The following is a 21,020-nucleotide window of genomic DNA, read 5'->3' on the forward strand; positions in this document are numbered from 1 at the left end:
ACATGTGCGACTCCAGATTAAATGTATTAGGCTGAATGGCCCCTGAACAAGACAGTCCTAATATCTCCATAGTCAAAGAACTGGAAACTTATTGAAATGTTCCCATCCCCTTGTAATTTTTATGCGGATTGCAACAACTTCCTGCTGGTGGAAGGTCTTAATATTTAGCTTTAGATAAATGAATCAATGGGTTTTGCATTAAAAAGCCTCAACAAATCAGGGCAGCCTCAAACAACTGCCCGTCATCTACTTCATAATTTAGGATTTGTCGTCCCCTAGCGGATAAATTAGTGTAGTTAATAAAAAAATATTTCAGTATTAATTATGATGAAGATCATGTTGAAATGTTTGTCTCTTCTTGTCAGGATCGATTTTTTTCATGGGCCGTGTAATGAACCCTGCAGACCAAGCGCCCTGAGGATCACACACACACACACACACACACACACATTGTTAAGAGCAGCACAATACGAAGATTCCTTTTAACACACCAGGTACACGTCATATAGTATATACCGTAACATTTATGGAGGACTGTGACGGTAGAAGAACAATTTCTTATAATTGCAAGGATTGAGTGTGCATGTTGACCAAATCATGAAACAAAATCCATGCCCTATTTCTTTGTCCAACATGGAGCCAGTGGACTTGGCTGTTGCAGACAAACAACCATGTAACAAAGAATACACTATTTGTTGGTTTATTATCCACAGGTCAAATCTTAGTAAATAGAAACACACTTGGACTTTAGTCTGCATTCAAGATGGTTTTTCCGACAATGCATACATGCTGATCAATAATGAAAATGATCGGAATAACAGTTTCTGGTCTTTGCCTTAGCTTCAGTTCACAACTCAGAGTTTTCTGCTTTGAAATGTAACTTTTATTTAACCATCACTTGGCTCATCATTTCCCACTCTGCATGTTTACTGATGGGGTAGACTGGGGTGTGTGCCCGTACAGCCAGTCCAGGTCCGGAGGCAGGACATGTCCTCCCTGACTAGACAAGAGGTGGATCTCTCTCCTGAGCGCCTCGACATGCTGTGATTGTACTTTCACCAGCTCCTGTAGCCTCCCGATCTCCTCCTGATCCACACATCTGCTGTAGTTCTGGAACTGCTGTCGGCCCTGGAGGAGGAAGCAAACATTTATGCAGATTGTACACAGCACAGTGCCTGTTATTCAGCTCCCTTGTATTTGCATTATAAATGCAGTCATAATCAATATATTATGGGTGCTTGTGGTAATTACCTAATAAAATGTAATATATGATATTGAATTAAACATACATTTTGGGAGGAATCATTTGATATTATGAAAAAAACCCAACTATTTTTACAACAAAAGTCTGGATCTTTTACAACATGTTTAGCATCCAGCTAGAGCCACGAAATATATCTAAAAACACAGCTTATTAAGATTTATAGAGGTTTTTATATATTCACCAAAGTAGAAATTTCGGTGCATTTCTGAAGTTTAAGACCACATTTAGCCCTGTTGGTCCTGTTTTATGGTTTTAGTCATTGTGCATTACCTTTCCACATATCAAGCACACATACAAACCAGCAGTGAAAGCAAATAGGTCTGTTATAGACCTAAGGCAGCTTAGCATCTAACACTTGTTTTGTGGCACATTCATTAAAAATGCACAAAAATAGTTTTACAATAACATACAATAACATGCAGCTTCAGCGCTTGCTGGTGATGCAGACTTCTGGTTCAGGAAGTTACTGCAACAGTTAATTTAGATCCAGCCAAGTGGTGCTGGTAATTTTACAGGTGATGATGCTATAGGGATCACTTCAGTGAAAGATAAGCAATCATGGCAATCTGTGGTCTTATGTCTGTGCAGCGACAGACTGTCTGATATTTTCTGACAGTGTGGCTGCTGCGAGCTACATCTACTACCAACTGACAGAAAGGGAGCAAATAAATGATGCACCGATCAAAGTATCGTCCTCTTGCTTCTCCAGCTCTGACAATACATTCTGCATCAGGGTTGTATAAGTCTATATATAAGTGTATTTTAGTTCAGCGGCCACATTCAGCCCAAATTCGTCTTAAGTAGGTTGGACCGGTATAATAGTGTCATAATAACCTTTAAATTTTAACTTTACAGTTTAAGTGTATGTGATAAACGTTTTCATATTTTCACCAAACCAAACAATTACAACTGAAATTGACAACAAACAACATAAAGGTAATTCTAATGAAACCTGGTGCAAAATACAGTGAAATGACCTCCCAAAAAAACTTAAACTATAGCCGTTGCATTGGCTCGTTTGACAGCAAAACGGCAGCTGTTTTCAGGGCAGCATCACAATATCGCTTTTCAATGTCTTTAACAAAATCATTTTCTTTGAAATATATTTTGAAACCTGGCGCCCCGGATTAGAGCCTTGTTGTTTTGGGCCACGGACCTTATGCTTGACGCAGTCATGAAGTGGTTTTGCAAGATGTCACACTGGACAGAGTTAAACATTAGTGCTAACCAATTAAGCAAGTACAGCACTTTTAAAAACACCCAGAGCTTTTCCTCCTTAGTTAAAAATGTGCTATCTTTAATCATATTCAGCCTGATTAAAATTTATTAAAAAAAATAAATATCTCTTCAATCCACAAATTCAAGGAATAGTATTTTCACTGTACCTATGCTTGAAATTAAAAGCATTCCTATATTTGTTAACGTTACTTGTTTAGATTGGCTTCGAAATAAAGTGTGACACAACAGATTCTGCTTGTGTTTAATCTCAGGCTCATCATCATCTTGCTCAGCAGCAACAGAAACAGACTTTAATTAGCCTGAAGGAAAAGTCGCTGATTAATCTCCCTTATCACATGGTTCCATACACAGAATTTACCATTTTCATCTGCTTGGCGTTGACTTGAAACTCCAGCTTGTTCTTCTGCTCCAACATGTCCGTTGTGCAGCAGAGACGTTCGGTGTTACAGCGGGTGACCTCCATCAGAGTCTGCTTGGCCTCCTCCACCCTCCTCTGCAAAGCGATCACACACACACACACACACACACACACACACACACACACACACACACACACACACACACACACACACACACACACACACACACACACACACACACACACACACACACACACACACACACACACACACACACACACACACGCTCAGGATAAGTGAGCGGCATTGTTCCAATCTGCGCCGGTAAATCAAGTTGCATTCAAGCGTACGTCCCACTCCTGGATCTCCTTGGCGTATGTGTGTTCTCTGAGAAGTTTTTCATGCTTGAGCTCCTCCAGCCTGCGATTCCCCGACAGTGTCTGCAGAGACTCCAGATCCACCAGCCTCCCGAACTTTGTCATCATCAGCTCGTTGCACTGCTCCTCCAGCACTGCACGCACGCACACACACACACACACACACACACACACACACACACACACACACACACACACACACACACACACACACCCAGAGGGTGTTAGGTCACTGTCCCCCCCCCTCCCCCCCCCCCCCCCCCCCCCCGCTGTTTCATGACCTATTGTCTCTTCTTAGTGTCTCTGCCTCTGGGGGAGAGGAACTGCATGAAGGTATCAGTCGACCCCAACAACGTCATACCAAATATCTAAACGTCATCATTGCGCACCGTGTTTCTGTTTAAGAGAATGCGTCGGCGTGAGTTTCAGTCTTTCTAACTTTCAAAAGAATCGACTCAAGAGAAACTGCTCGCCGGACCTGTAGGAAGACAATCTGAACTCAAGCGGTTAGCCCGAAATGCACAATACGGTCGAGTGGAAACAGTCTGCATCAAAGCTCACCACATGTTGATCTGATCACTCGAACGGCAAGTCAAAATGTAGATATTAACTCTTGGTGATGTTGTCATTCATAACTCTGGTGATAGTGCGCGTTGCGTCTCACCCTGGATCGTGGCTGTCATGTCCCTGCAGTCGCAGAGGAGCTTGGCATGTTGCTGTTTGGCCTGACGATGCAGATCTTTCTCACGGAGCTTTTCGTCCTGCAGCTGCTGGATGCAGTCCTGCAGCCTGTTCAGCTCCGTGTCCTTCAGCACCAGCGCCTCGCTCAGGTCCGACGGCACCGCACCGTCAGTGACAAACTCGATCTGTCAGAGGGAGGCCGTTTGAGTTAACTCAAGTTAAAGCCATGATAAATCTGACTCTAAACTTTGTCATATCACACAAACAGCAACATGTAAATGTTCAAAAAGCTTTGCGAGGATGCAGAATCATCAGATCTTGTCTGTGCTAAGAGAGGGGGAGTAGGTTCCTGCAAAAAAATCCAAACTGTGTTGTATGTTTACCTGGTGCAGTCTGAGAGGAACCACCACATCCAGTTGATTCAGTTTCTGCTGTGTCTCTTTGTTGATTATCTCCAGGTCGTCTTCTGCGGCCTTCCGATTGCTCTTTGCCAATTTCTCCTAAATGGAGTGTCGAAATGACAAAGGTCACAAAGAAATATCGGATGTTAAAACAAACCCCCAAAAATACATTAAAAAAGGAAGTTTCACCTTCTTGACGAGGGTGTCGATCTCCCGATTCAAAGCTTCAATGCTATTTTTCTCCTCCACCATCAGTTCCTCCAAGTCCAGCCGACTCTCACGCAGTTGCAACGTGTTCTCAAACAACTCAGGCTCACATCCTGAAACACACATTTCTACTTACAATTCTGCTTAACTCAGGACACAGACTGTTTTCAGCTGAGCAAGTGGGATGCTGCAGTATTTGATTTGTTATCACACAACACAGAGTAACAAAGTCGCGGGGAATATCCAACGGACGCCTCAGTTCAGTGGTGTTTCATTATATTAGTCACAGTTGATTAAAGTTCTGCTATACCAAAACTGCTTTCGTCATTCCCCACCTTCTCCTGCTTTGAACTGTTTCATAATAGTCGAATTCACAAAAATGTCAGTATTTCCATTGTTTTTTCAAACATGTATTGTGAACTGCTGCACCTACCTGCAGGGCAAACGCTGTCATCAAGCACATCTTGCTCCGTGTCGCTGTCAAAATTGTCATCCCACTCGTCATCGGACTCTTCCTCACTCTCATCTTCTTCTGCGAAGACACGCATTTGGATCGTAACACTTGCGAGGACAAATGTACATGCGGGATACAGAAGAGACAGGGTTCTCCTCCTTTCACCTTCATTCATGGCCTGGTCTTTCTTCACACGCTTGACTTTCTTCCTGAAGACTTTGGTGAGGAACTCTTCAAACTTGTTGTCCTCACCCAGAGACGCCTGAAAGGCGGCGGTCAGAGATTTCTCTCTCCTCTCCAGCTCGATTACCTCTCCCGTCTTCAGCTCCAGCTGTTGATTGTACTCCTCCAGCTTAGACTGGAAGGAACAGGACATTCAGGTCACGACACACATGCATTGGAAAAACTGTGAGAAGAACAACAGCCGTGATCATTTTGACTGAATCAGATTCAATTTAATCTGTCGGTCTTAAATATTCCAATTTTTGAACCCATCATGAGCGCATGATTTCAATTCTCCCACCGTGATGCCGCTCTCCTCCTCCACGCACTCATTGAGCTTCTCCTGCACTGCTTCCTTCCTCCCGTCAGACTGCCTGAGGAGCAGCAGCTCCTGGCGGACCGTCAGCACTCGGAGATCAGTGAGCTTCAGCTGGTAGTCCAGACGCAGCTTCTGGCTGTGCAGCTGCTTGAGCTCCGTGTCAAACTGTTGAACCAAACTCTCCATCTAAAGGTAAATAAAATAAAAAACAACTGTCTCTAAAAGGCCACGGGAGCTTCTGGTGATGATGACTTATTAAATTAAAACGCTCTTTTCTGCAAACAGAACTGAAATCTTTGCTGATGACGACCTGCTCCAGCAGAGAGTCCTGCTCATGCAGCAGCCTGCTCTCCTCCTCCGTCTGAAGCTCCTCTTCAACCTCGCTCGGCACTGCCACTTCTGCCGGTGCAGACTCTTCTTCTTCTTCTTCTTCTTCTTCTCTGGTCGGAGTCGATTCATCTCCTCTCTCCTTTTCTTCATTCTCCATTTCTCCCTCCAACTGCTCCAACAAGCTCACAGGTTCCTCCTCACCCACCTGCCTCTCTTCTCCCAGCGTCTTTAACCTATTGGATCAATAGGTTTAAAGAAAATAACCCACTCTGCTGAGTAGCTCTGGTGTGCTTAGGTCTGAATCCTGCGTACCTCTGATCCCTCAGTACTCGATATCGCTCCAAGGTGGCAGGGCTGCACTGCAGCCTCTTCTCCGGCATTTCCTCTGGGAGCAGGGTAGGTGGCGTAGGAGTTGGGCGGTGGAGATGGGCTGCCAGACGCTGCTGGACCCTGTGAAGCTGCTGAGCCTGAGCGTGCAGTGAAGACACCAGATGAACCTTGGCCTCCCGCAATGACAAAATCCGTCCGTTGATCTCAACCTGCTTTTCCCGGTTCTGGTGGGGAGGAAGGAAGTCGTGTAGTCAATTTGCAGAGGTTCAGATATTCCAAGTGTTACTTATTTCCATTTTGGTCGAAGAGTCACTCAAGATATGTTCATTAATAAATCCCTATTGATCACTCAAGCCACTATTGATGACTGAAGACTCCCTGTAACGGTCAAGCACAATACGGGACTACAGCAACCTGAAAAGAGACAAAAGAGTAGAATTAGCAGATGTGAGCCTGTACATTTTTCTCCAAAGCAAGCAGCTCTTCTTTCTTCCTCTCAGTGGTCACCCTCTGGCGTTTCACCACTGTGAAATCTGCAATGTTTTCTCTGGCTTCTCGGATGGCCTGGAGGTCCTGCGGGTCCTCGAAGTCCTCCTTCGGCTTCTCTGCATAGCTAGAAAGCACCAAACAAGTTTTCCAATAAGCAAATGGTTAGACAGACTGGGGGGATTTTACTTTTTTTTTTTTTAGGTTATTGGATCACCACTTAGGAGCAGAATAAGATCAACTCACATTTGGGCCCATTCCTGCTTTCTCTTCTCTATTTTTTCTTGAGCTAACTTGGCTCTCAGTGCAGCCTTTCTGAGTCTCTCCTCTTGCCGATCTCCCAGCGTAACCCTTTTTGGGCGAGTCACTGGGGGGCAGAAGATGTCTTGCTCTGGAGAAGACACGGCATATGTCAACGTGGTTTCGTTTTTTGAACGTTGAGAGACATTGCAAACATTTTCTTACTCTCGACTTTGGCGCCTTCTCTTGGAGGCTCAGGTTTGGGTTTTTTGCAGTCTTTCTCTCCACTGGGCTGGCTGGGTAGGCTCCGAGGACCATCTCCACTTGGAGGCTGGGCAAACGAGGCCACACTGTAGGTAGACACTCTGTGGTTGGAGCGGATCGCAACCACGGTGACCACGGTGGCCTCGAGAGAGTCTTTGAACCTGTAAATTGAAGGGTTTGAATTGCTTTGGAGAGCAGAGCAAAACTGTTGTAGAACAAGCCAGAGGATGTCAAACTGCTTCTGTCTTGATTAATATTAAAGAACTTTGCTGAACTGAGGCTTCTGGTGATTTCGTTTTCATTCAGCGAAAACAGAACCAGTGGGCGACACTGAGAGAAGACCAGCTTTGATTGTTTGCATGTTGTACTCCAGCTTCCTTCCGTAATTCAAACAAATGATTATGTTAGCTGATGACTGGGATCATCTTTCTGAAGTCCTGAGTTTAGAACAGGGGTGTAAAACACACTTTAGTTCACGGCACCAATATCATCCTGAGCAGGTGTTTCATTCTAAACTGATTCTACATGATTCAGACCAGAAATATCGCATGGTGTTCCCGTAACCATGGAACACGAATCTGATGAAGGAAATCTATCTCAACAGTGGTGTGTGTGTGTGTGTGTGTGTGTGTGTGTGTGTGTGTGTGTGTGTGTGTGTGTGTGTGTGTGTGTGTGTGTGTGTGTGTGTGTGTGTGTGTGTGTGTGTGTGTGTGTGTGTGTGTGTGTGTGTGTGTGTGTGTGTGTTCATAAGTACCCGTTCTGTAGTTTTCTGAGAGCTCTACTAATGCGTTCCTGCTCCCAGGCAAACTGCCTTCTGACCTCCATCATCTTCTCCGCTTTCAGCTTTTCTGCCTGTTCATAAAAGTGGCGGTCCAGCTGCAGCTCCTACAAACACACATCCACACAATAGAGATAGGGATAATACAGTGCCAAAAGTCTTGCTGAGTCTGGGGTCAACAACAGGTTTTTTGTGGGAAAATGTTTTGAAAACTGGATTGTAATTAAAAGTGAAACGAATGAAATGTGTCTGGAAATCAGTTACAGCCGTACCTCAGGTTTCAGGCGAACATGCTCGGGGAGACTCTCGTTGTCATTTAGAACTTGTTTAAGTCTTTTCTGGAGTTCAGCCAGATTTCTCTGCTTTTCCGCAACCCTCAGTTCAGCCTCCCGACGCAGCTGGTCGTTTTTCAGCTTCTGCTTGGCCATCTCTATGCTGGATGGTGGCGGGGCAGGCATGAGAAAATGTTAGAAGGAACAGAACACATCTGTGTGACCAACAGTGTCAGACATAGTAATTCACCAGAAGGGTTGATAGTTAGATGCCTCCCAGTAAATCTCACCCTGCTATGACCTTTAGTCTCACATAAAATATTGAGGAAAAACCCCAAAACTTTAAAATAGTCTTATTTTCAGTTCAATTTTCTGGATTTTCTTAACTACTCATTAGTTTGTAGTCCAGTGCTCCACCTGTGTGCATTACATGCTTTTTATTCTATGTGGAAAGTAATTTGTATAGTTACAAGTTGTTTCCATTGGATTTTAGAGAAGGAGAGAAATAAACATGAGTAGTTTGATATCTTCTTTTTCACCACTGTTTCGTTCTTTTTGTTTCATATATTACCACAATTAAAACAGTAAAAAGAAACCCTACAGATGGCTGTCAAAAAAGCTCAAATAAAACTCTATTGCTTCTTACCTGTGAGTGTAACCAAGAAGAATACAAAAGCAAAGAGTGTTAAGAGGGAATAAATGTACTGTAGTTCAAGATATGATTTCAACCCACCTGTAGGCTGCTGGGTCCTCAATGTCACGAGACAGTGTTTCACTTTCAAGACCCACCTGTCAGGACGACAGTATTGTAATTTGTCATTACAGCTTCATTTGAAACAACAATCACAGCCTTAGCAAAGCATTACTCTTTCCAGTAGCCTCTGGGATTGGACGTCTGAGCTGCTTTTTCACATTGCACAATGGGAGTTATCAAAAGAAACCTTTAAATTGGGTGGCTTCAAGAACCCAAACTTTCATGTAATACGTAAAACATGCTCCAACAGTGGTGTATGTAGCATGTAGAATGTTTTTGTACCCTTTTGATGACGCACAGCTTAACTTAATAAAAATACAACCTCTCAAACTGCACACCTTTTTTTTTTTATTTTACAGTGTGCTTGATACCAGTAGCAGCATTTTTACCATTTACATGACAAAGGAGTTGGGAGTGTTTTCAAAAAGTTGCACAGTGGACTGACCCTGGGTGAAGGGATTGGGGCCCTCTCCCTCTGCAGGCTCTTCTGGAGCTCCTCTGGAGAGAGCAGGCTGAAGGAGAAGATGTTCCCGTCGTCTCCCGCGGTCAGCACAAACAGGTTGTCATAGCTGCAGCGGACGTGTCGCAGGTGTCCGTAATGGTTGTCGTGGATGTTGAGCGACCAGTAGGCCTGCATGGAGGCGAGGTTGCGGTCTCCCGGCTCCAGAGGATAAATCCTGATGGCGCCTGAGTGCATACCACAGTAGAGCAGGTTCCTGTCGGAGCTAGAAAACACCACAGACACTTCAGACTCCACTCTTGTTTGATTACACAGTTTGATTTGTTACTGCTCATTACTTTTTGACTACTAAAGACAGAAACCTACAAAAACAAAGCTGATGAATATTCTTATGTTGAGGTGACTCGACACCAACATAAAACCTATTTTGATTCTCACTGGATCTCACAGAATAAGCTTTTCTAACTGTAACTTTTAGCCACTTCCTTCACTTCAGGCCATGGTTTTATCTTTACCTGAAGGTGATTGATCGAATAGGGTCTTCGTCTGCATCATGGATGGGTAGGAAACCAAAGGGTTTATCCCGTCGCTTGTCTGGATCCTCATCCTGATTCTCAGAGAATTTACAGTGATACAAGTAACCTGAGTCAAAGCCTCCCTGCAAGGGAGAGAGAGAGAGAGAGAGAGAGAGAGAGAGACAGAGAGAGAGAGAGAGAGAGAGAGAGAGAGAGTGTAAATTAATTACCAGGTAAGAGATTTTGCATGATCACATCTTAAGTTCCAAGAAGTAAGATGACGTCTTCTTGTGTCTTTGGATACCAAACAAACATCAAATCCTTTAAGCCCTTAGAAGGAGATGTCTGTATATTTGACTTTTGTTTTGGGACACATTTTTGAAATGTAGATTATCGTGCTTGTTTCTCGCATCTGTTTGCCAACTTTCTCACTTCACAACAGTTTTATTTTCATTTATTGTTTGAAGACTCGATTTAATTAGAGAATCAATAATGTTACAACTCAACTGAACCCCTGTTGGGACTTCATCTTACACGCTGCACAAAGTGGTGCCAAGCCATTCAGCTTTTACTGATGCCTCTCACAGGCCCATTGGCCGCAAAGTCAATGATGCTCTGGATCAATAATGGTGTTGCATTGCAGTCACAGCAGATAACGTGTAATGTTTTCTCCATTCGACATGTGACGTCACACAAAAAGCTTTTTTCAGTTGCTTACCAAAATACATTCGACTTTAGAAGTGGTAAGAGTGCGCATACCAAGTATTAGCCAATGAAACCAAAACATAAAAAGCATAGTCTGTCATTTAGCTGGTAGAAACTCCTCAATGTGTGTCTGTGTTCATACCATGGAGAGCCAGAATTGGCCGGGCTGGGAGTAGAAGCCACAGTAGAGAGGACTTGGAGGATCTGGAATGTAGATTGGAGGTAAATCTTCCTCTTTATCATCTTTTAACCACTTCTCTCCCTCCATCCTCTCAGTAACCTTCTCGGTTCCATAGCTTGTGGGGTCCTCCCCCCTCTGAAATCCACATATTAGGACAGTAAATGTCTGATAGGAAACAAATCTTGTTTATTTTCAAATTAAGTCAAACAAAAGCCTCTTTGAAGGAATGTCGAAAGAGATGGGTAAGATAAGAAATATGACATTTAGAAGATTCCAACAAAATATCAGTTGAGTGACACGGTTATGAAATGAGTTGATTTCATCGATCAGGCTTGATTCAGACCTTGAGGTGAGATTTGATGCTCGTGAACCTGAAGGATTTCCTGGGCAGCGCAGCCATCAGGAAGGTTTTGTCGGACTTGTGGGCCTTCGGATCAGGACTGTGCACTTCCACCACGTGACCATTCTGACACAGGACCAGCAGCCTGTTGTCGCTCTGTGTAGAAGTGTGTTTGAGAGCAGTGGTTGGTTGGTCTGAGCATATGAGCCGCAGTGACACTCTGAGAGCACGACACTCACGTGGAAATGAGGTGACCACTCCAGGGATTGCACTGGACCAGGCACCTGGACAAAGCCGACTGGGTGGTATTTTTCCCCGACGACAAAGAAAAACACGGTACAATCTGCGCTCTGAGCATTGTGAACAAATGTGGGAAAGAGGTGACAAAAGCAGAGATCAAAATGTGGGCTGAATCGACAGAAACTTGCCAAACATCTCAGTTCGATGGCTCTGCAACAATAGCTAACATTAGAAATGTACATGGCAAAGTCATGCATCACATTAAAAGTCAAACTCCAAAGCCCAAATTGTTTTATGACGTAAGTTCAGGGAAGACATTCAACCCAATTTCATGTTGAATGGGCTGGACCAGTACAATAGTGACACGATAACCTTTAAATCTAAACTCTAAAGTCTTTCTTTGTTGTGCTGCTGCACAACAAACATAAAGTCGTTTTTAATGGCAATTTCTGGAGCAAAATAAAGTGAAATATCCAGAAAACCTCTCTTCCAGCTCTTCCATTCTGCAAGTGTTTACAAACTCACCCTGACAGCATGGCTTTGAGGCGAATGCCAGTTTGTATGTTTGCGATGAGGTCGGCTATCTTTCATGGCAGCGTCGATACCTCATCTCAGGTCTCGGTGTTGTGTTGAACCAGCTACTCTTAACAAATTTGTTGTTTTTTTTTTGTGTGTTAAAAATCAGTGTTTTCTTTGACATTTTTGAAATTTGCTTGGTAGATTATTTGGCCAGATTGGAGCCTCTTGTGGACTAGTGTTGGCCCACGGGCCTTACGTTTGGAATCCGATGATCCGGGTCCAACGAGCAGAGAGACATCTTACCCCCGTGGCGAGGATCTCTCCATTTCGTTCATATGCCACTGCTGTCACGGAGGCGCTATGAGGTTTGAAGGCCTGTTTCAGGCGCAGCTTCGCATCTCCTCCAGGTTTGCGCCGGGTCGCTTCATGCAGACTTTGAGAGTCGTAGAGTTCCAGGATACGGACCACCCCGTCCTCAAAGCCTGTCACCAGCAAACCTCCACTCTGGTTCACCTGAGGATAAACACATCACATTCAAACATTCATGTCCTTTTGGGTGTTGTATTTGGATTTAATAGAAATATATGAGATAATAAAGAAAATATAACATTCTGATTTTTGCAAATGTGGCATCATAAATGAAATGAGTAAATTTAAGCGTACCAAAGATGGAGCCCAGATGAGAGCTGTTCCTCCCTGATTGAAGTGACTGCTGGTCAGCTCTTGTTTTGCCAGGAAGTCAAATACCTTGACTGAACCTGGAAAGCAATGACATTTGGTTATAGTGTGTGCATGCAGGCCTCTGCTTCAAAAAGTATGATTGCCAAACTCAGAATCTGAGATCTGAGTAGACGATACCTAACAAAGGGCTTTCACTACATGAAACGTTGATCTGGCTGACATCAATCCAGTTAGTCACGAGTAAAAATAAGTTATCATCAATGGGGCTTCAATACTTTGATTCACCAGAGAGTAATATTTGCGAGGTAATGGGGTCACGGGATACTGTACACCAACTCTAAATACTCAAAGCTCGAAGATAACATCAGAAAATATATTGAAGGAAAGAACAGAGACAGTTGGTAAATGCTTCTCTAAAAGCAAATGAATGCCCTCAACTGGACTTTTTTGCCAATTGTCCAAGAGGCTTCATCAATTTATGCCTCGTCAAGGAGCAACATGAACCGATGAAGCCTTGTGTTTGCAGAGAAATGAAGAGAACGCTCTGTTTGAGACGTCCAACAGACACAAGAACAGAAGTGATTTAAAGCTCAGCAAGCTGGAGGAATCTGAGACAATCTCGTGGTTTTGAAAACAAGTTAATTAATTAAAACGAAACAGTAAATCCAATCCTTAAAATTCCATGATGAAAATAAAATGACTAATCCGAGTTGAGCCATCAGTTGTCTCTAAAGCTGCTTTCTGATGATAGACGTCTCTGACAGCACGCATGAACTCACGGTCCAGAGCAGTCGTGGCCACAAGGTGGGATTTCTTGGAGACGTCCAGGCCCTGGATGACGCCCGCGTGGAAGGAAAACAAAGTCTCGGGATCAGGGGTCTGCACACAAAAGTAAAGCATAAGCATTCATTCATGTACAACGCAATACCACAGTTTTTGTTTCCTCTTAGGAGTATAAAATACAGCACATACAGCACTGGAGACCCTCACTCTTCAATGAAAACAATGATGCAATGAGCGTTTAAAGGCTGCAGACCCTCTCTCTTATGACTAAACATCCCAGTGAAGCCCAATGCAAGTGGTTCCACACTCCTAACAACAGGAAACTTTGAAATCAATACAGTTTTCCCAGATTTGCTCTCGATTCGATAAAATGTCTGAGGCTCCATTTACACAACAATGATTGACTGGGGGGAAAGAAAGCCTTGTTGTGGTGTTTTTGTTTCAGAGACGTTTTGAAAATATTTGTGGTTGCCGCGGAATCCGCTACAACTATTTTGTATGAGTCTCGTGTGCATGTGCTGCACTCAGCATGTCGCAAAAGTTGTGTTTTCCCTGTTCACATGGAGGCAGAGAGCAGAGTGTTCAGAAAACGTTGCATCGAGAAGCTGTGTTCTGTTGAATACACAAGGCATCGCGAACTCACCGTGTTGGTGAACGAGAGATCCAGTTTCCATATGGCTCCATTGGAATCCTACAACATTAGTCAGCGGAAAGAGGGCGAGGTGAAATTAAACCATATGTATATATATATATATATATATATATATATATATATATATATATATATATATATATATATATATATATATATATATATATATATATATATATATAGATAGATAGATAGATAGATAGATAGATAGATAGATAGATAGATAGATAGATAGATAGATAGATAGATAGATAGATAGATAGATAGATAGATATAGATATATGCCCACAAATTAAAATCAAAGTCAATCATTCAAAACACCTGCAGACAGATGTGTCCGTCTCCAAGTCAATCAACCTTTTAAAAGAGTCCATCGAAACCAGGTTTTTGAGCGATATATATATAACAAATACTTTGAATTACTTGCATTAGCCTGCTGACCTGAGCAAACCAAAGGAAGGAGTCGGGCAGGGAGCTCCGGACCATAGAGGCCAGGCAGACGTTGTGTCCGACCGTCATCTCATTGATGGGCTCTAACTCAAACGGACTGCTGTCACTGGTGCTCTTGGCGGCGTTGATCCGATCAAAGTCCCAACCCTGGAGAGAAAGTTACAAACTCATACTTGATGTCGATTTCTTGAAAAAAAATCATCATATTCTTAAATTATCTGTATTTTTTTTAGAGAGGCAACTGCATTTGCAAGTTGACCAAGCCAAATGTCTATCTTGATCTTTTCCTGTATCATGTTTGAAATTGGAAATGTGTATCTGTCAACTGACAGTAGAGCTTAACAGAAGTACTATGTATTAATGTTACACAAAGGTTCACACAAGGCGAACTACGTGAACGCAAAAGGAGAAAGTTTAGAAAGACGTTTACTCAGCAGAAATGGTTTGGTGCTGTGTCGCTTCATTTTGTGAATTGCAATTAAACTAGACTCACTTTAAAATTACAACATGTAATATCTTTAGTCAAAAATATATTTAATAAAATCTATCAAATCTACAGAGAAATGCACAAAAGTTAATAACGCTTCAAGTTCGCCACAGCCTTATCTGTCTTGTAATACAGCTTTCTACCATGAGGTGGTGTGATGAGTCACTCCGAAACTCTGAACTCGTCAGGAGTAGGAACACAAAATTCAACCAACACTGAAGTTCTTGACTAACAACTACTTAAACTTGACTGACTACTGCCATCTGGTGCTCAAAAGTGGCATCATCTAAATCAGATAGAGTGTACCTTTAAAGAGGTATGTGATAAATTCACTTCCTAAAGTTTTTCCCGACAGTAATAATCATCCCCATACCTGGAACGATGTCCCAGAAGTGAAGAAAGTGTCATCTCTCTCCTTGACTTGCTTCAGTTTTTAATGTAGAAAATGTGTCGCTCCAACAGGCAAATCAGAAATCAAACCCTAAATAATGTCATCAGGGGTTTAACCAATCCCAATGGAGGAAGGCCCTCCCTTTGACCCTCTCACAATTAGGCAGCTCTGCTCTGGCACATGGCACCACGAGAGGAAGTACTTCCTGCTCTTCCCAAGATGGACATGTGTGGGCGGAGCCAGTCCAGCTCACACAGACACAGCAGATTCTGAATGCAGCTCCTATGATCCAATACTCAAATGGATAAAAATCAAGGAATAACTGGATTTGGGGCAATAAACTTTGAATATAATGCTTTTGGACCAACGAGAACATGTGAGATTGTGGGGAAAGCCGTACAATGTGACAGAGGAAGTATGAATGGTACTTTACCCGAACCACTCCATCAGAGCCAATCGTCAGCAGCTGTCCGTCCTCCAAGGCGAACGGCTGAACCGTCCCGATGTGGCAGCTCTGTCCTTCCTTCCGACAGATCTCTGCTTTGATGGTGTTCCCGTCCCACAGCAGCAAGTTGCCCCACTCCGTGCCTGACAGCACCTAAAGGAGGGAACGGAGTGAGAGGTATTGTTTTCTAATACTGGGTTTTGATGAAGTAATAGAAACACTATTAGCAACATAATCTTGTTGCTATGAATGAAGTTGCATTTCTTTAAACACGTTCACTGCCAAGTATTTTCCATTTTGTGAAAATAAAGATTTAAACCCCCCCAAAATGCTCTATGTGGAAATTACCTGGACATTGCATAATTTAGATCAAGATAAAAACAGTCACAACTATAGCATCTTTTCGGGACCTAATCAACACACATGAAGACTCAAAATCTTCGCCAACCTAATGTGTGAAGAGATCCATGTACTGACCGAAGGAGGTCTGTGTAAAATCCCCTGACGATAAAATTTCATAGACAAATGTTGAATAAACTTCAAAATAGTCGTTTGTATTAAGCCTTTTTGTTTCGTTGTTCAAATATCTCATTTCTGCATCTCCAATTTCCATATTGCCATTATAATAGTGGATATTTAAAATGTGGCACATGGTTAAAAAGAAAACACTTATTCTTAAAATTCTCATTATTTTTTGGGCTTGTTTTTTGTGCAGCATAAAAAAAATACAAACCTTTCCATCAGGAAGTTCCACATAACCCTCGATATCAGTTGCAGTAGTTTTGCCAAAATGTCCCATAACCCCTCGCAATTTCAGCCCCGTGAACGTGGAGATCATTTTCCAGAACCTGAAATTGGAAAAGAAAACATTGATTCCATTCATTTTTTTTTCTTTTTCCTGTTTCCTTTTTTATTTATATTTATTTTCCTTGTCTTTTTCCAGCAGTTCCCTTTTTCTTTCTTTCACTTTTTTTTTTGCGTGTTTTGCGGTTCTTAATGTATAATTTCTTTTAGTAGTTTTGCCTATTTCTTTTCTGTTTTTAGTAAATCAATCTATTCTGGCTGTTGTAGCTGTTTGAACGTCATTTATCTGTTTTCAGCCTGGAGAGGAGACCAGTTTTGTTTTGTTTTTATCAGTGTGGAATGCAAACAGAACAAAACTGAAAACAAAACAATAATTTACAAATATATTTTTCTATACATTGCCCTCAATGAATACGATTTGAACACTGCTGTTTTAACATTTCTCCTTTATCTTCTCCACACATTCATATTGCCATGAACTTAAGTGTGCTTGGTCATGATCTAATTTCAATCCGAACCATTCACACATGACATCAAATCTCAAACCGGGTACGTCCTTTACTTGATGTGTCCAGATCCCGATGTTGTGAGCAGGCCCGGGTCGTGAGGGGAGAAAGTGACTCGATAAACCTCTTGGGAAACGGCCTTGCAGCTGATCATCACTTCCTCCTGCGTCCAGTCCCACAGCGTCAGCGTGTAGTCGGGCGCGCCGCCCACGCTGGCCAGCACACTGCCATCGCCGTTGAAGTCCACAAAGCTGTACTGCCGCTCCGTGCCACCTACACATTTTTTTTTCCATATTTAACTCATTATGATGTGAAACAATGAAACACAATAAAGTGATATATATACCGAGTGAGGTTCAGCCACACACTTACCTCTGAGGATGCGGTACGGTCGTAATGTGGGATATTCATAGACGACAATGTCAGGCTGGGTTCCTTTCTCCGCGACAACAAAGAAGCCTCCGCCAGGGTGGACCTTTTACACACACACACACACACACACACACACACACGCACACACACACACACACACACACACACACACACACACACACACACACACACACACACACACACACACACACACACACACGCATTGAAAGATGTTCATATATTTAGACACGTTTGTATTTATTGTACTTGTGTTTCAATTTGAGTGAGATTGTTTTGTCTTGTATTGCAATTTCCATGAGCATAATTACACCTGTGCACAGATCAATGTGTGTGTGTGTGTGTGTGTGTGATGATGATGATGATGTGTGTGTGTGTGTGTGTGTGTGTGTGTGTGTGTGTGTGTGTGTGTGTGTGTGTGTGTGTGTGTGTGTGTGCGGGGCTTCAATCTGATCACACATGAATCAAATTAATACACACACGCACAAGTCTTCACATACATGCAAAAAGCTATTGTAGATAATGTAGTTTTGTGTAATGCTACCACAACATTTACAGTACGTAGACACAGGCTTATGCATTCATGTACATTGATGAGGCCGGATTTTATTTAGACAAATGCAGGAATTGGGGTTTTCATGTCAAAGACCAGAATGCCGTTGTGTAAATGTGCCGGGGCAGTGGCTGTTTGTGTGCTGCCATAAGCCTTGAAGAAGTTCTGCATCATGATGCTACATTAGACCTCTACAACACTCAGATACTGACCTTTCTGGACATTTAGCATCATTTCACAGTGCTATGCCTTTACCTGTTGCTGGACAGTAGGCATCCACCAACCAACATTAAAATAAAGATCAATATTATGATCCATGTTATTCTACTCTGTAATTACAGTTCATGTATTGTGGCTCTAATAAATGCTGTAACATTCCCAGCATCGCGTCTCAGCCTCAGAGCAGCCATTTTCAAAGATTCCGCCATAATTAGAGTGGAATCAGTGTTGTGTGTGTTCCTCAGTATGTCCGCCCGCTCACCGTGACGGCTCCGATTCCTCCTCCACCGCAGGACCGCAGGTACCTCTGCTCCTTGGTGGGAACATCCAGCAGCACCAGCAGGTTTCCTGCTATAAACAGCAGGATTCTGTCGTCCAGCAGCTTCAAGTTGGACGTGCGTTTACTGTCGTAGCCAAACGAGTGTCTGAAGGCCGAACCATTAAGGGTTTAAAATGCTGATGCTGGGATTTCAAAGTCATTTAAGTTTATACATAAAGCTGGGCTGAGACAGTGAAATGTACAACATGAACATCCTTTTCAATGATTCCTGCTGCAAAAACTAAAGCTTAATCTGATCTGTGTGTAAATGTTCTATATTACATTTTTGTTTTCTTGTATTATTCTTAACTATTGAAATCTGGTTTATTAAAATGTGTTTAAAATTCACTTACATGCAATTTTCCAACATCAATTTCACCTGTTTTTTTTTTAATTAATCATATGTCACTCTATTAGTTTTGATATTATATGTTGTTCAATTTGTAGCATCAACTTTGTTTTGTTTCGACCATTATCTTTCTGTTTGAACATTCTCTATCGGATCTAAATCTTCTTTTTACAGGTGGTTTGATATATACAGAAACAGCCAAATGGCCTGATCAGCCTTGGCTTTCGTTTCTTCTCGCTGGCGTCTCAGCTTTTAGCAGAAAGATACGAGAGCTGCAGGAAGTTTGCAGGGATTTCACATCCTGGCGTGGCGATCGGTCGGGAGCGAAGATCTTCATAGTTATAGTACATGTCTGCAGGGAGCTGCTTCTTTGAAACCTCCTCACCTTCTGCACGATCATTTTCTGTGGGAGAGGAAATGCAGGAGACCGGCGGTTGGTGATTTTCTGTGTTGTTGGTCTTTTTAAGACACGACAACGTTTCAAGGGAAAACTCATCAGTGTCATGTTTTCCTTTCAGAAAAGTCTTACATTTACAACGGCAACGATGTATTCATGTTGGGCCACTAGTGGGTGCTGTTGGCTGTTTTTATAATGAAACCACACACATGCGTGCTGAGAGCAATATCTGAGTAGCCTACACATTCTTAGAGACAGATCATGAAGTTGGACTGCTATTATGATGACTCAATTATCAAACTACCAAACCTGGAGAAGCTGGAACTATATTGATAGGGAGTTTTTGGAATCAGGAAAACAAGACGTGCACATTGTTATTAGTCATTCATAGGACAAGTAGAATGGACATTTTACAAAATGGAAACAGCTGTTGCTGCATTTATAAAAGATGCTGTCCTAAATAATATCATTTATACATAATTGTAGTATTATAATGAAGTCATTAAAAGGCTACAACCATTTCAACCAGTAGGGAAAGCTAGACAGCAGCATCTGTTGTTTTCAAACACTTAAACAAAGTAGAGATATAATCAAAAAAACAATATAAAAACGCTGAACACAGATTTAGCTTATCTTAACTCATCTGATCACAAGTGATCCACCTTACTGTTATCACTATGCTCGTACATTACCTGTGGAGTTTTCCAGTGACTTCTCAGTCTGTCCACTGACACAGGATGTATTTTCTTCAGACATTTTCTTCTTTTGTATATCCAGTGCTGGGAAAAGTAATTGAAAGCCATAATTGAGTAAATGTATAGACACTGTGAATGAAATCTCCTTTGGTAAAAGTGAAAGTCACCCATAACATCATTACTTGAGTAAAAGTCTTAAAAGTACCTCATATGAAATGTCCTTCAGTATCAAAAGTAAAAGTACACATACACAAAAAACACCAAGAAATACTTTTGTCTCATAGGCTGTTGTTTTGGGATGGGGAGGGGGGGTGTCCCCAGAGAAGCCAGAATGAAAGTAAAGGCGCCTAAAGAATTGAACCCACACTTCCTGTCAAGTCCATATTAGCATGTGCAAATAATAACCTCTGAAGTACTTCAAACTAAAAAAAAATAAAATAAAAAAAGGTCTGATCTAGTCTTCAGCACCACCATATACAACACCGAGATTACAATTATCAATACAGTTTATACACTTTACCTTCAGACAGGACCACAGACCTGGGATCAGCTTCCTGGTGAGCTCGTCTGTTGCTGCTCTTCAGACACCCGGCTTATTTTTCTGTGTGATAAAAAAAAACTACTGAAACGAAGGTATTTTGACTTCCTTCCTGAACACCACTGTGTATATAATGTGCATCTTTTATCAAAATTAATATCACGATAACACACACGGTGGACTTCAATTCGAATGAACTGACACTAAAACTTCGAGGAGAGCAATTTAGATGTTATCCGGTAATTTCTCCAAGTCTGTTTGGAGCTGTTGCCTAGGAACGGAGAGCGAGTACGAACAAGGAGCGCCGCCATTTCTCTCTGGACACCGGAAGTTACGTATTCTTAAGCGAGAAGTTATTATTATTATTATTATTATTATTATTATTATTATTATTATTATTATTATTATTATTATTATTATTATT

General features: G+C 42.2%; 1 protein-coding gene across 1 annotated transcript; it reads right to left on the minus strand.

The window, feature by feature from the left end:
* Positions 1 to 906: 906 nt before the first annotated feature.
* On the minus strand, positions 907 to 19,334 carry cfap44 (cilia and flagella associated protein 44; the record flags this gene model as incomplete). Its single annotated transcript, XM_080509944.1, has 33 exons — positions 19,234 to 19,334; positions 18,561 to 18,723; positions 17,509 to 17,611; positions 17,193 to 17,409; positions 16,560 to 16,674; positions 15,815 to 15,979; positions 14,495 to 14,650; positions 14,045 to 14,092; positions 13,398 to 13,497; positions 12,601 to 12,695; positions 12,241 to 12,450; positions 11,418 to 11,528; positions 11,182 to 11,334; positions 10,800 to 10,973; positions 9,953 to 10,095; positions 9,423 to 9,702; positions 8,957 to 9,012; positions 8,224 to 8,386; positions 7,928 to 8,058; positions 7,135 to 7,334; positions 6,916 to 7,060; positions 6,643 to 6,796; positions 6,166 to 6,407; positions 5,834 to 6,086; positions 5,506 to 5,709; positions 5,148 to 5,340; positions 4,962 to 5,060; positions 4,511 to 4,641; positions 4,304 to 4,420; positions 3,904 to 4,105; positions 3,213 to 3,373; positions 2,862 to 2,996; positions 907 to 1,128 (listed from the first exon to the last, which is right to left on the minus strand). The coding sequence occupies exons 1-33, from the start codon at positions 19,314 to 19,316 to the stop codon at positions 907 to 909; spliced, it is 5,124 nt and encodes a 1,707-aa protein (XP_080366070.1). The 5' UTR covers positions 19,317 to 19,334.
* Between the last annotated feature and the right edge of the window lie 1,686 nt (positions 19,335 to 21,020).

Source organism: Blennius ocellaris (assembly GCF_963422515.1).
Source record: "Blennius ocellaris genome assembly, chromosome: 15".
NCBI lineage: Eukaryota > Metazoa > Chordata > Actinopteri > Blenniiformes > Blenniidae > Blennius > Blennius ocellaris.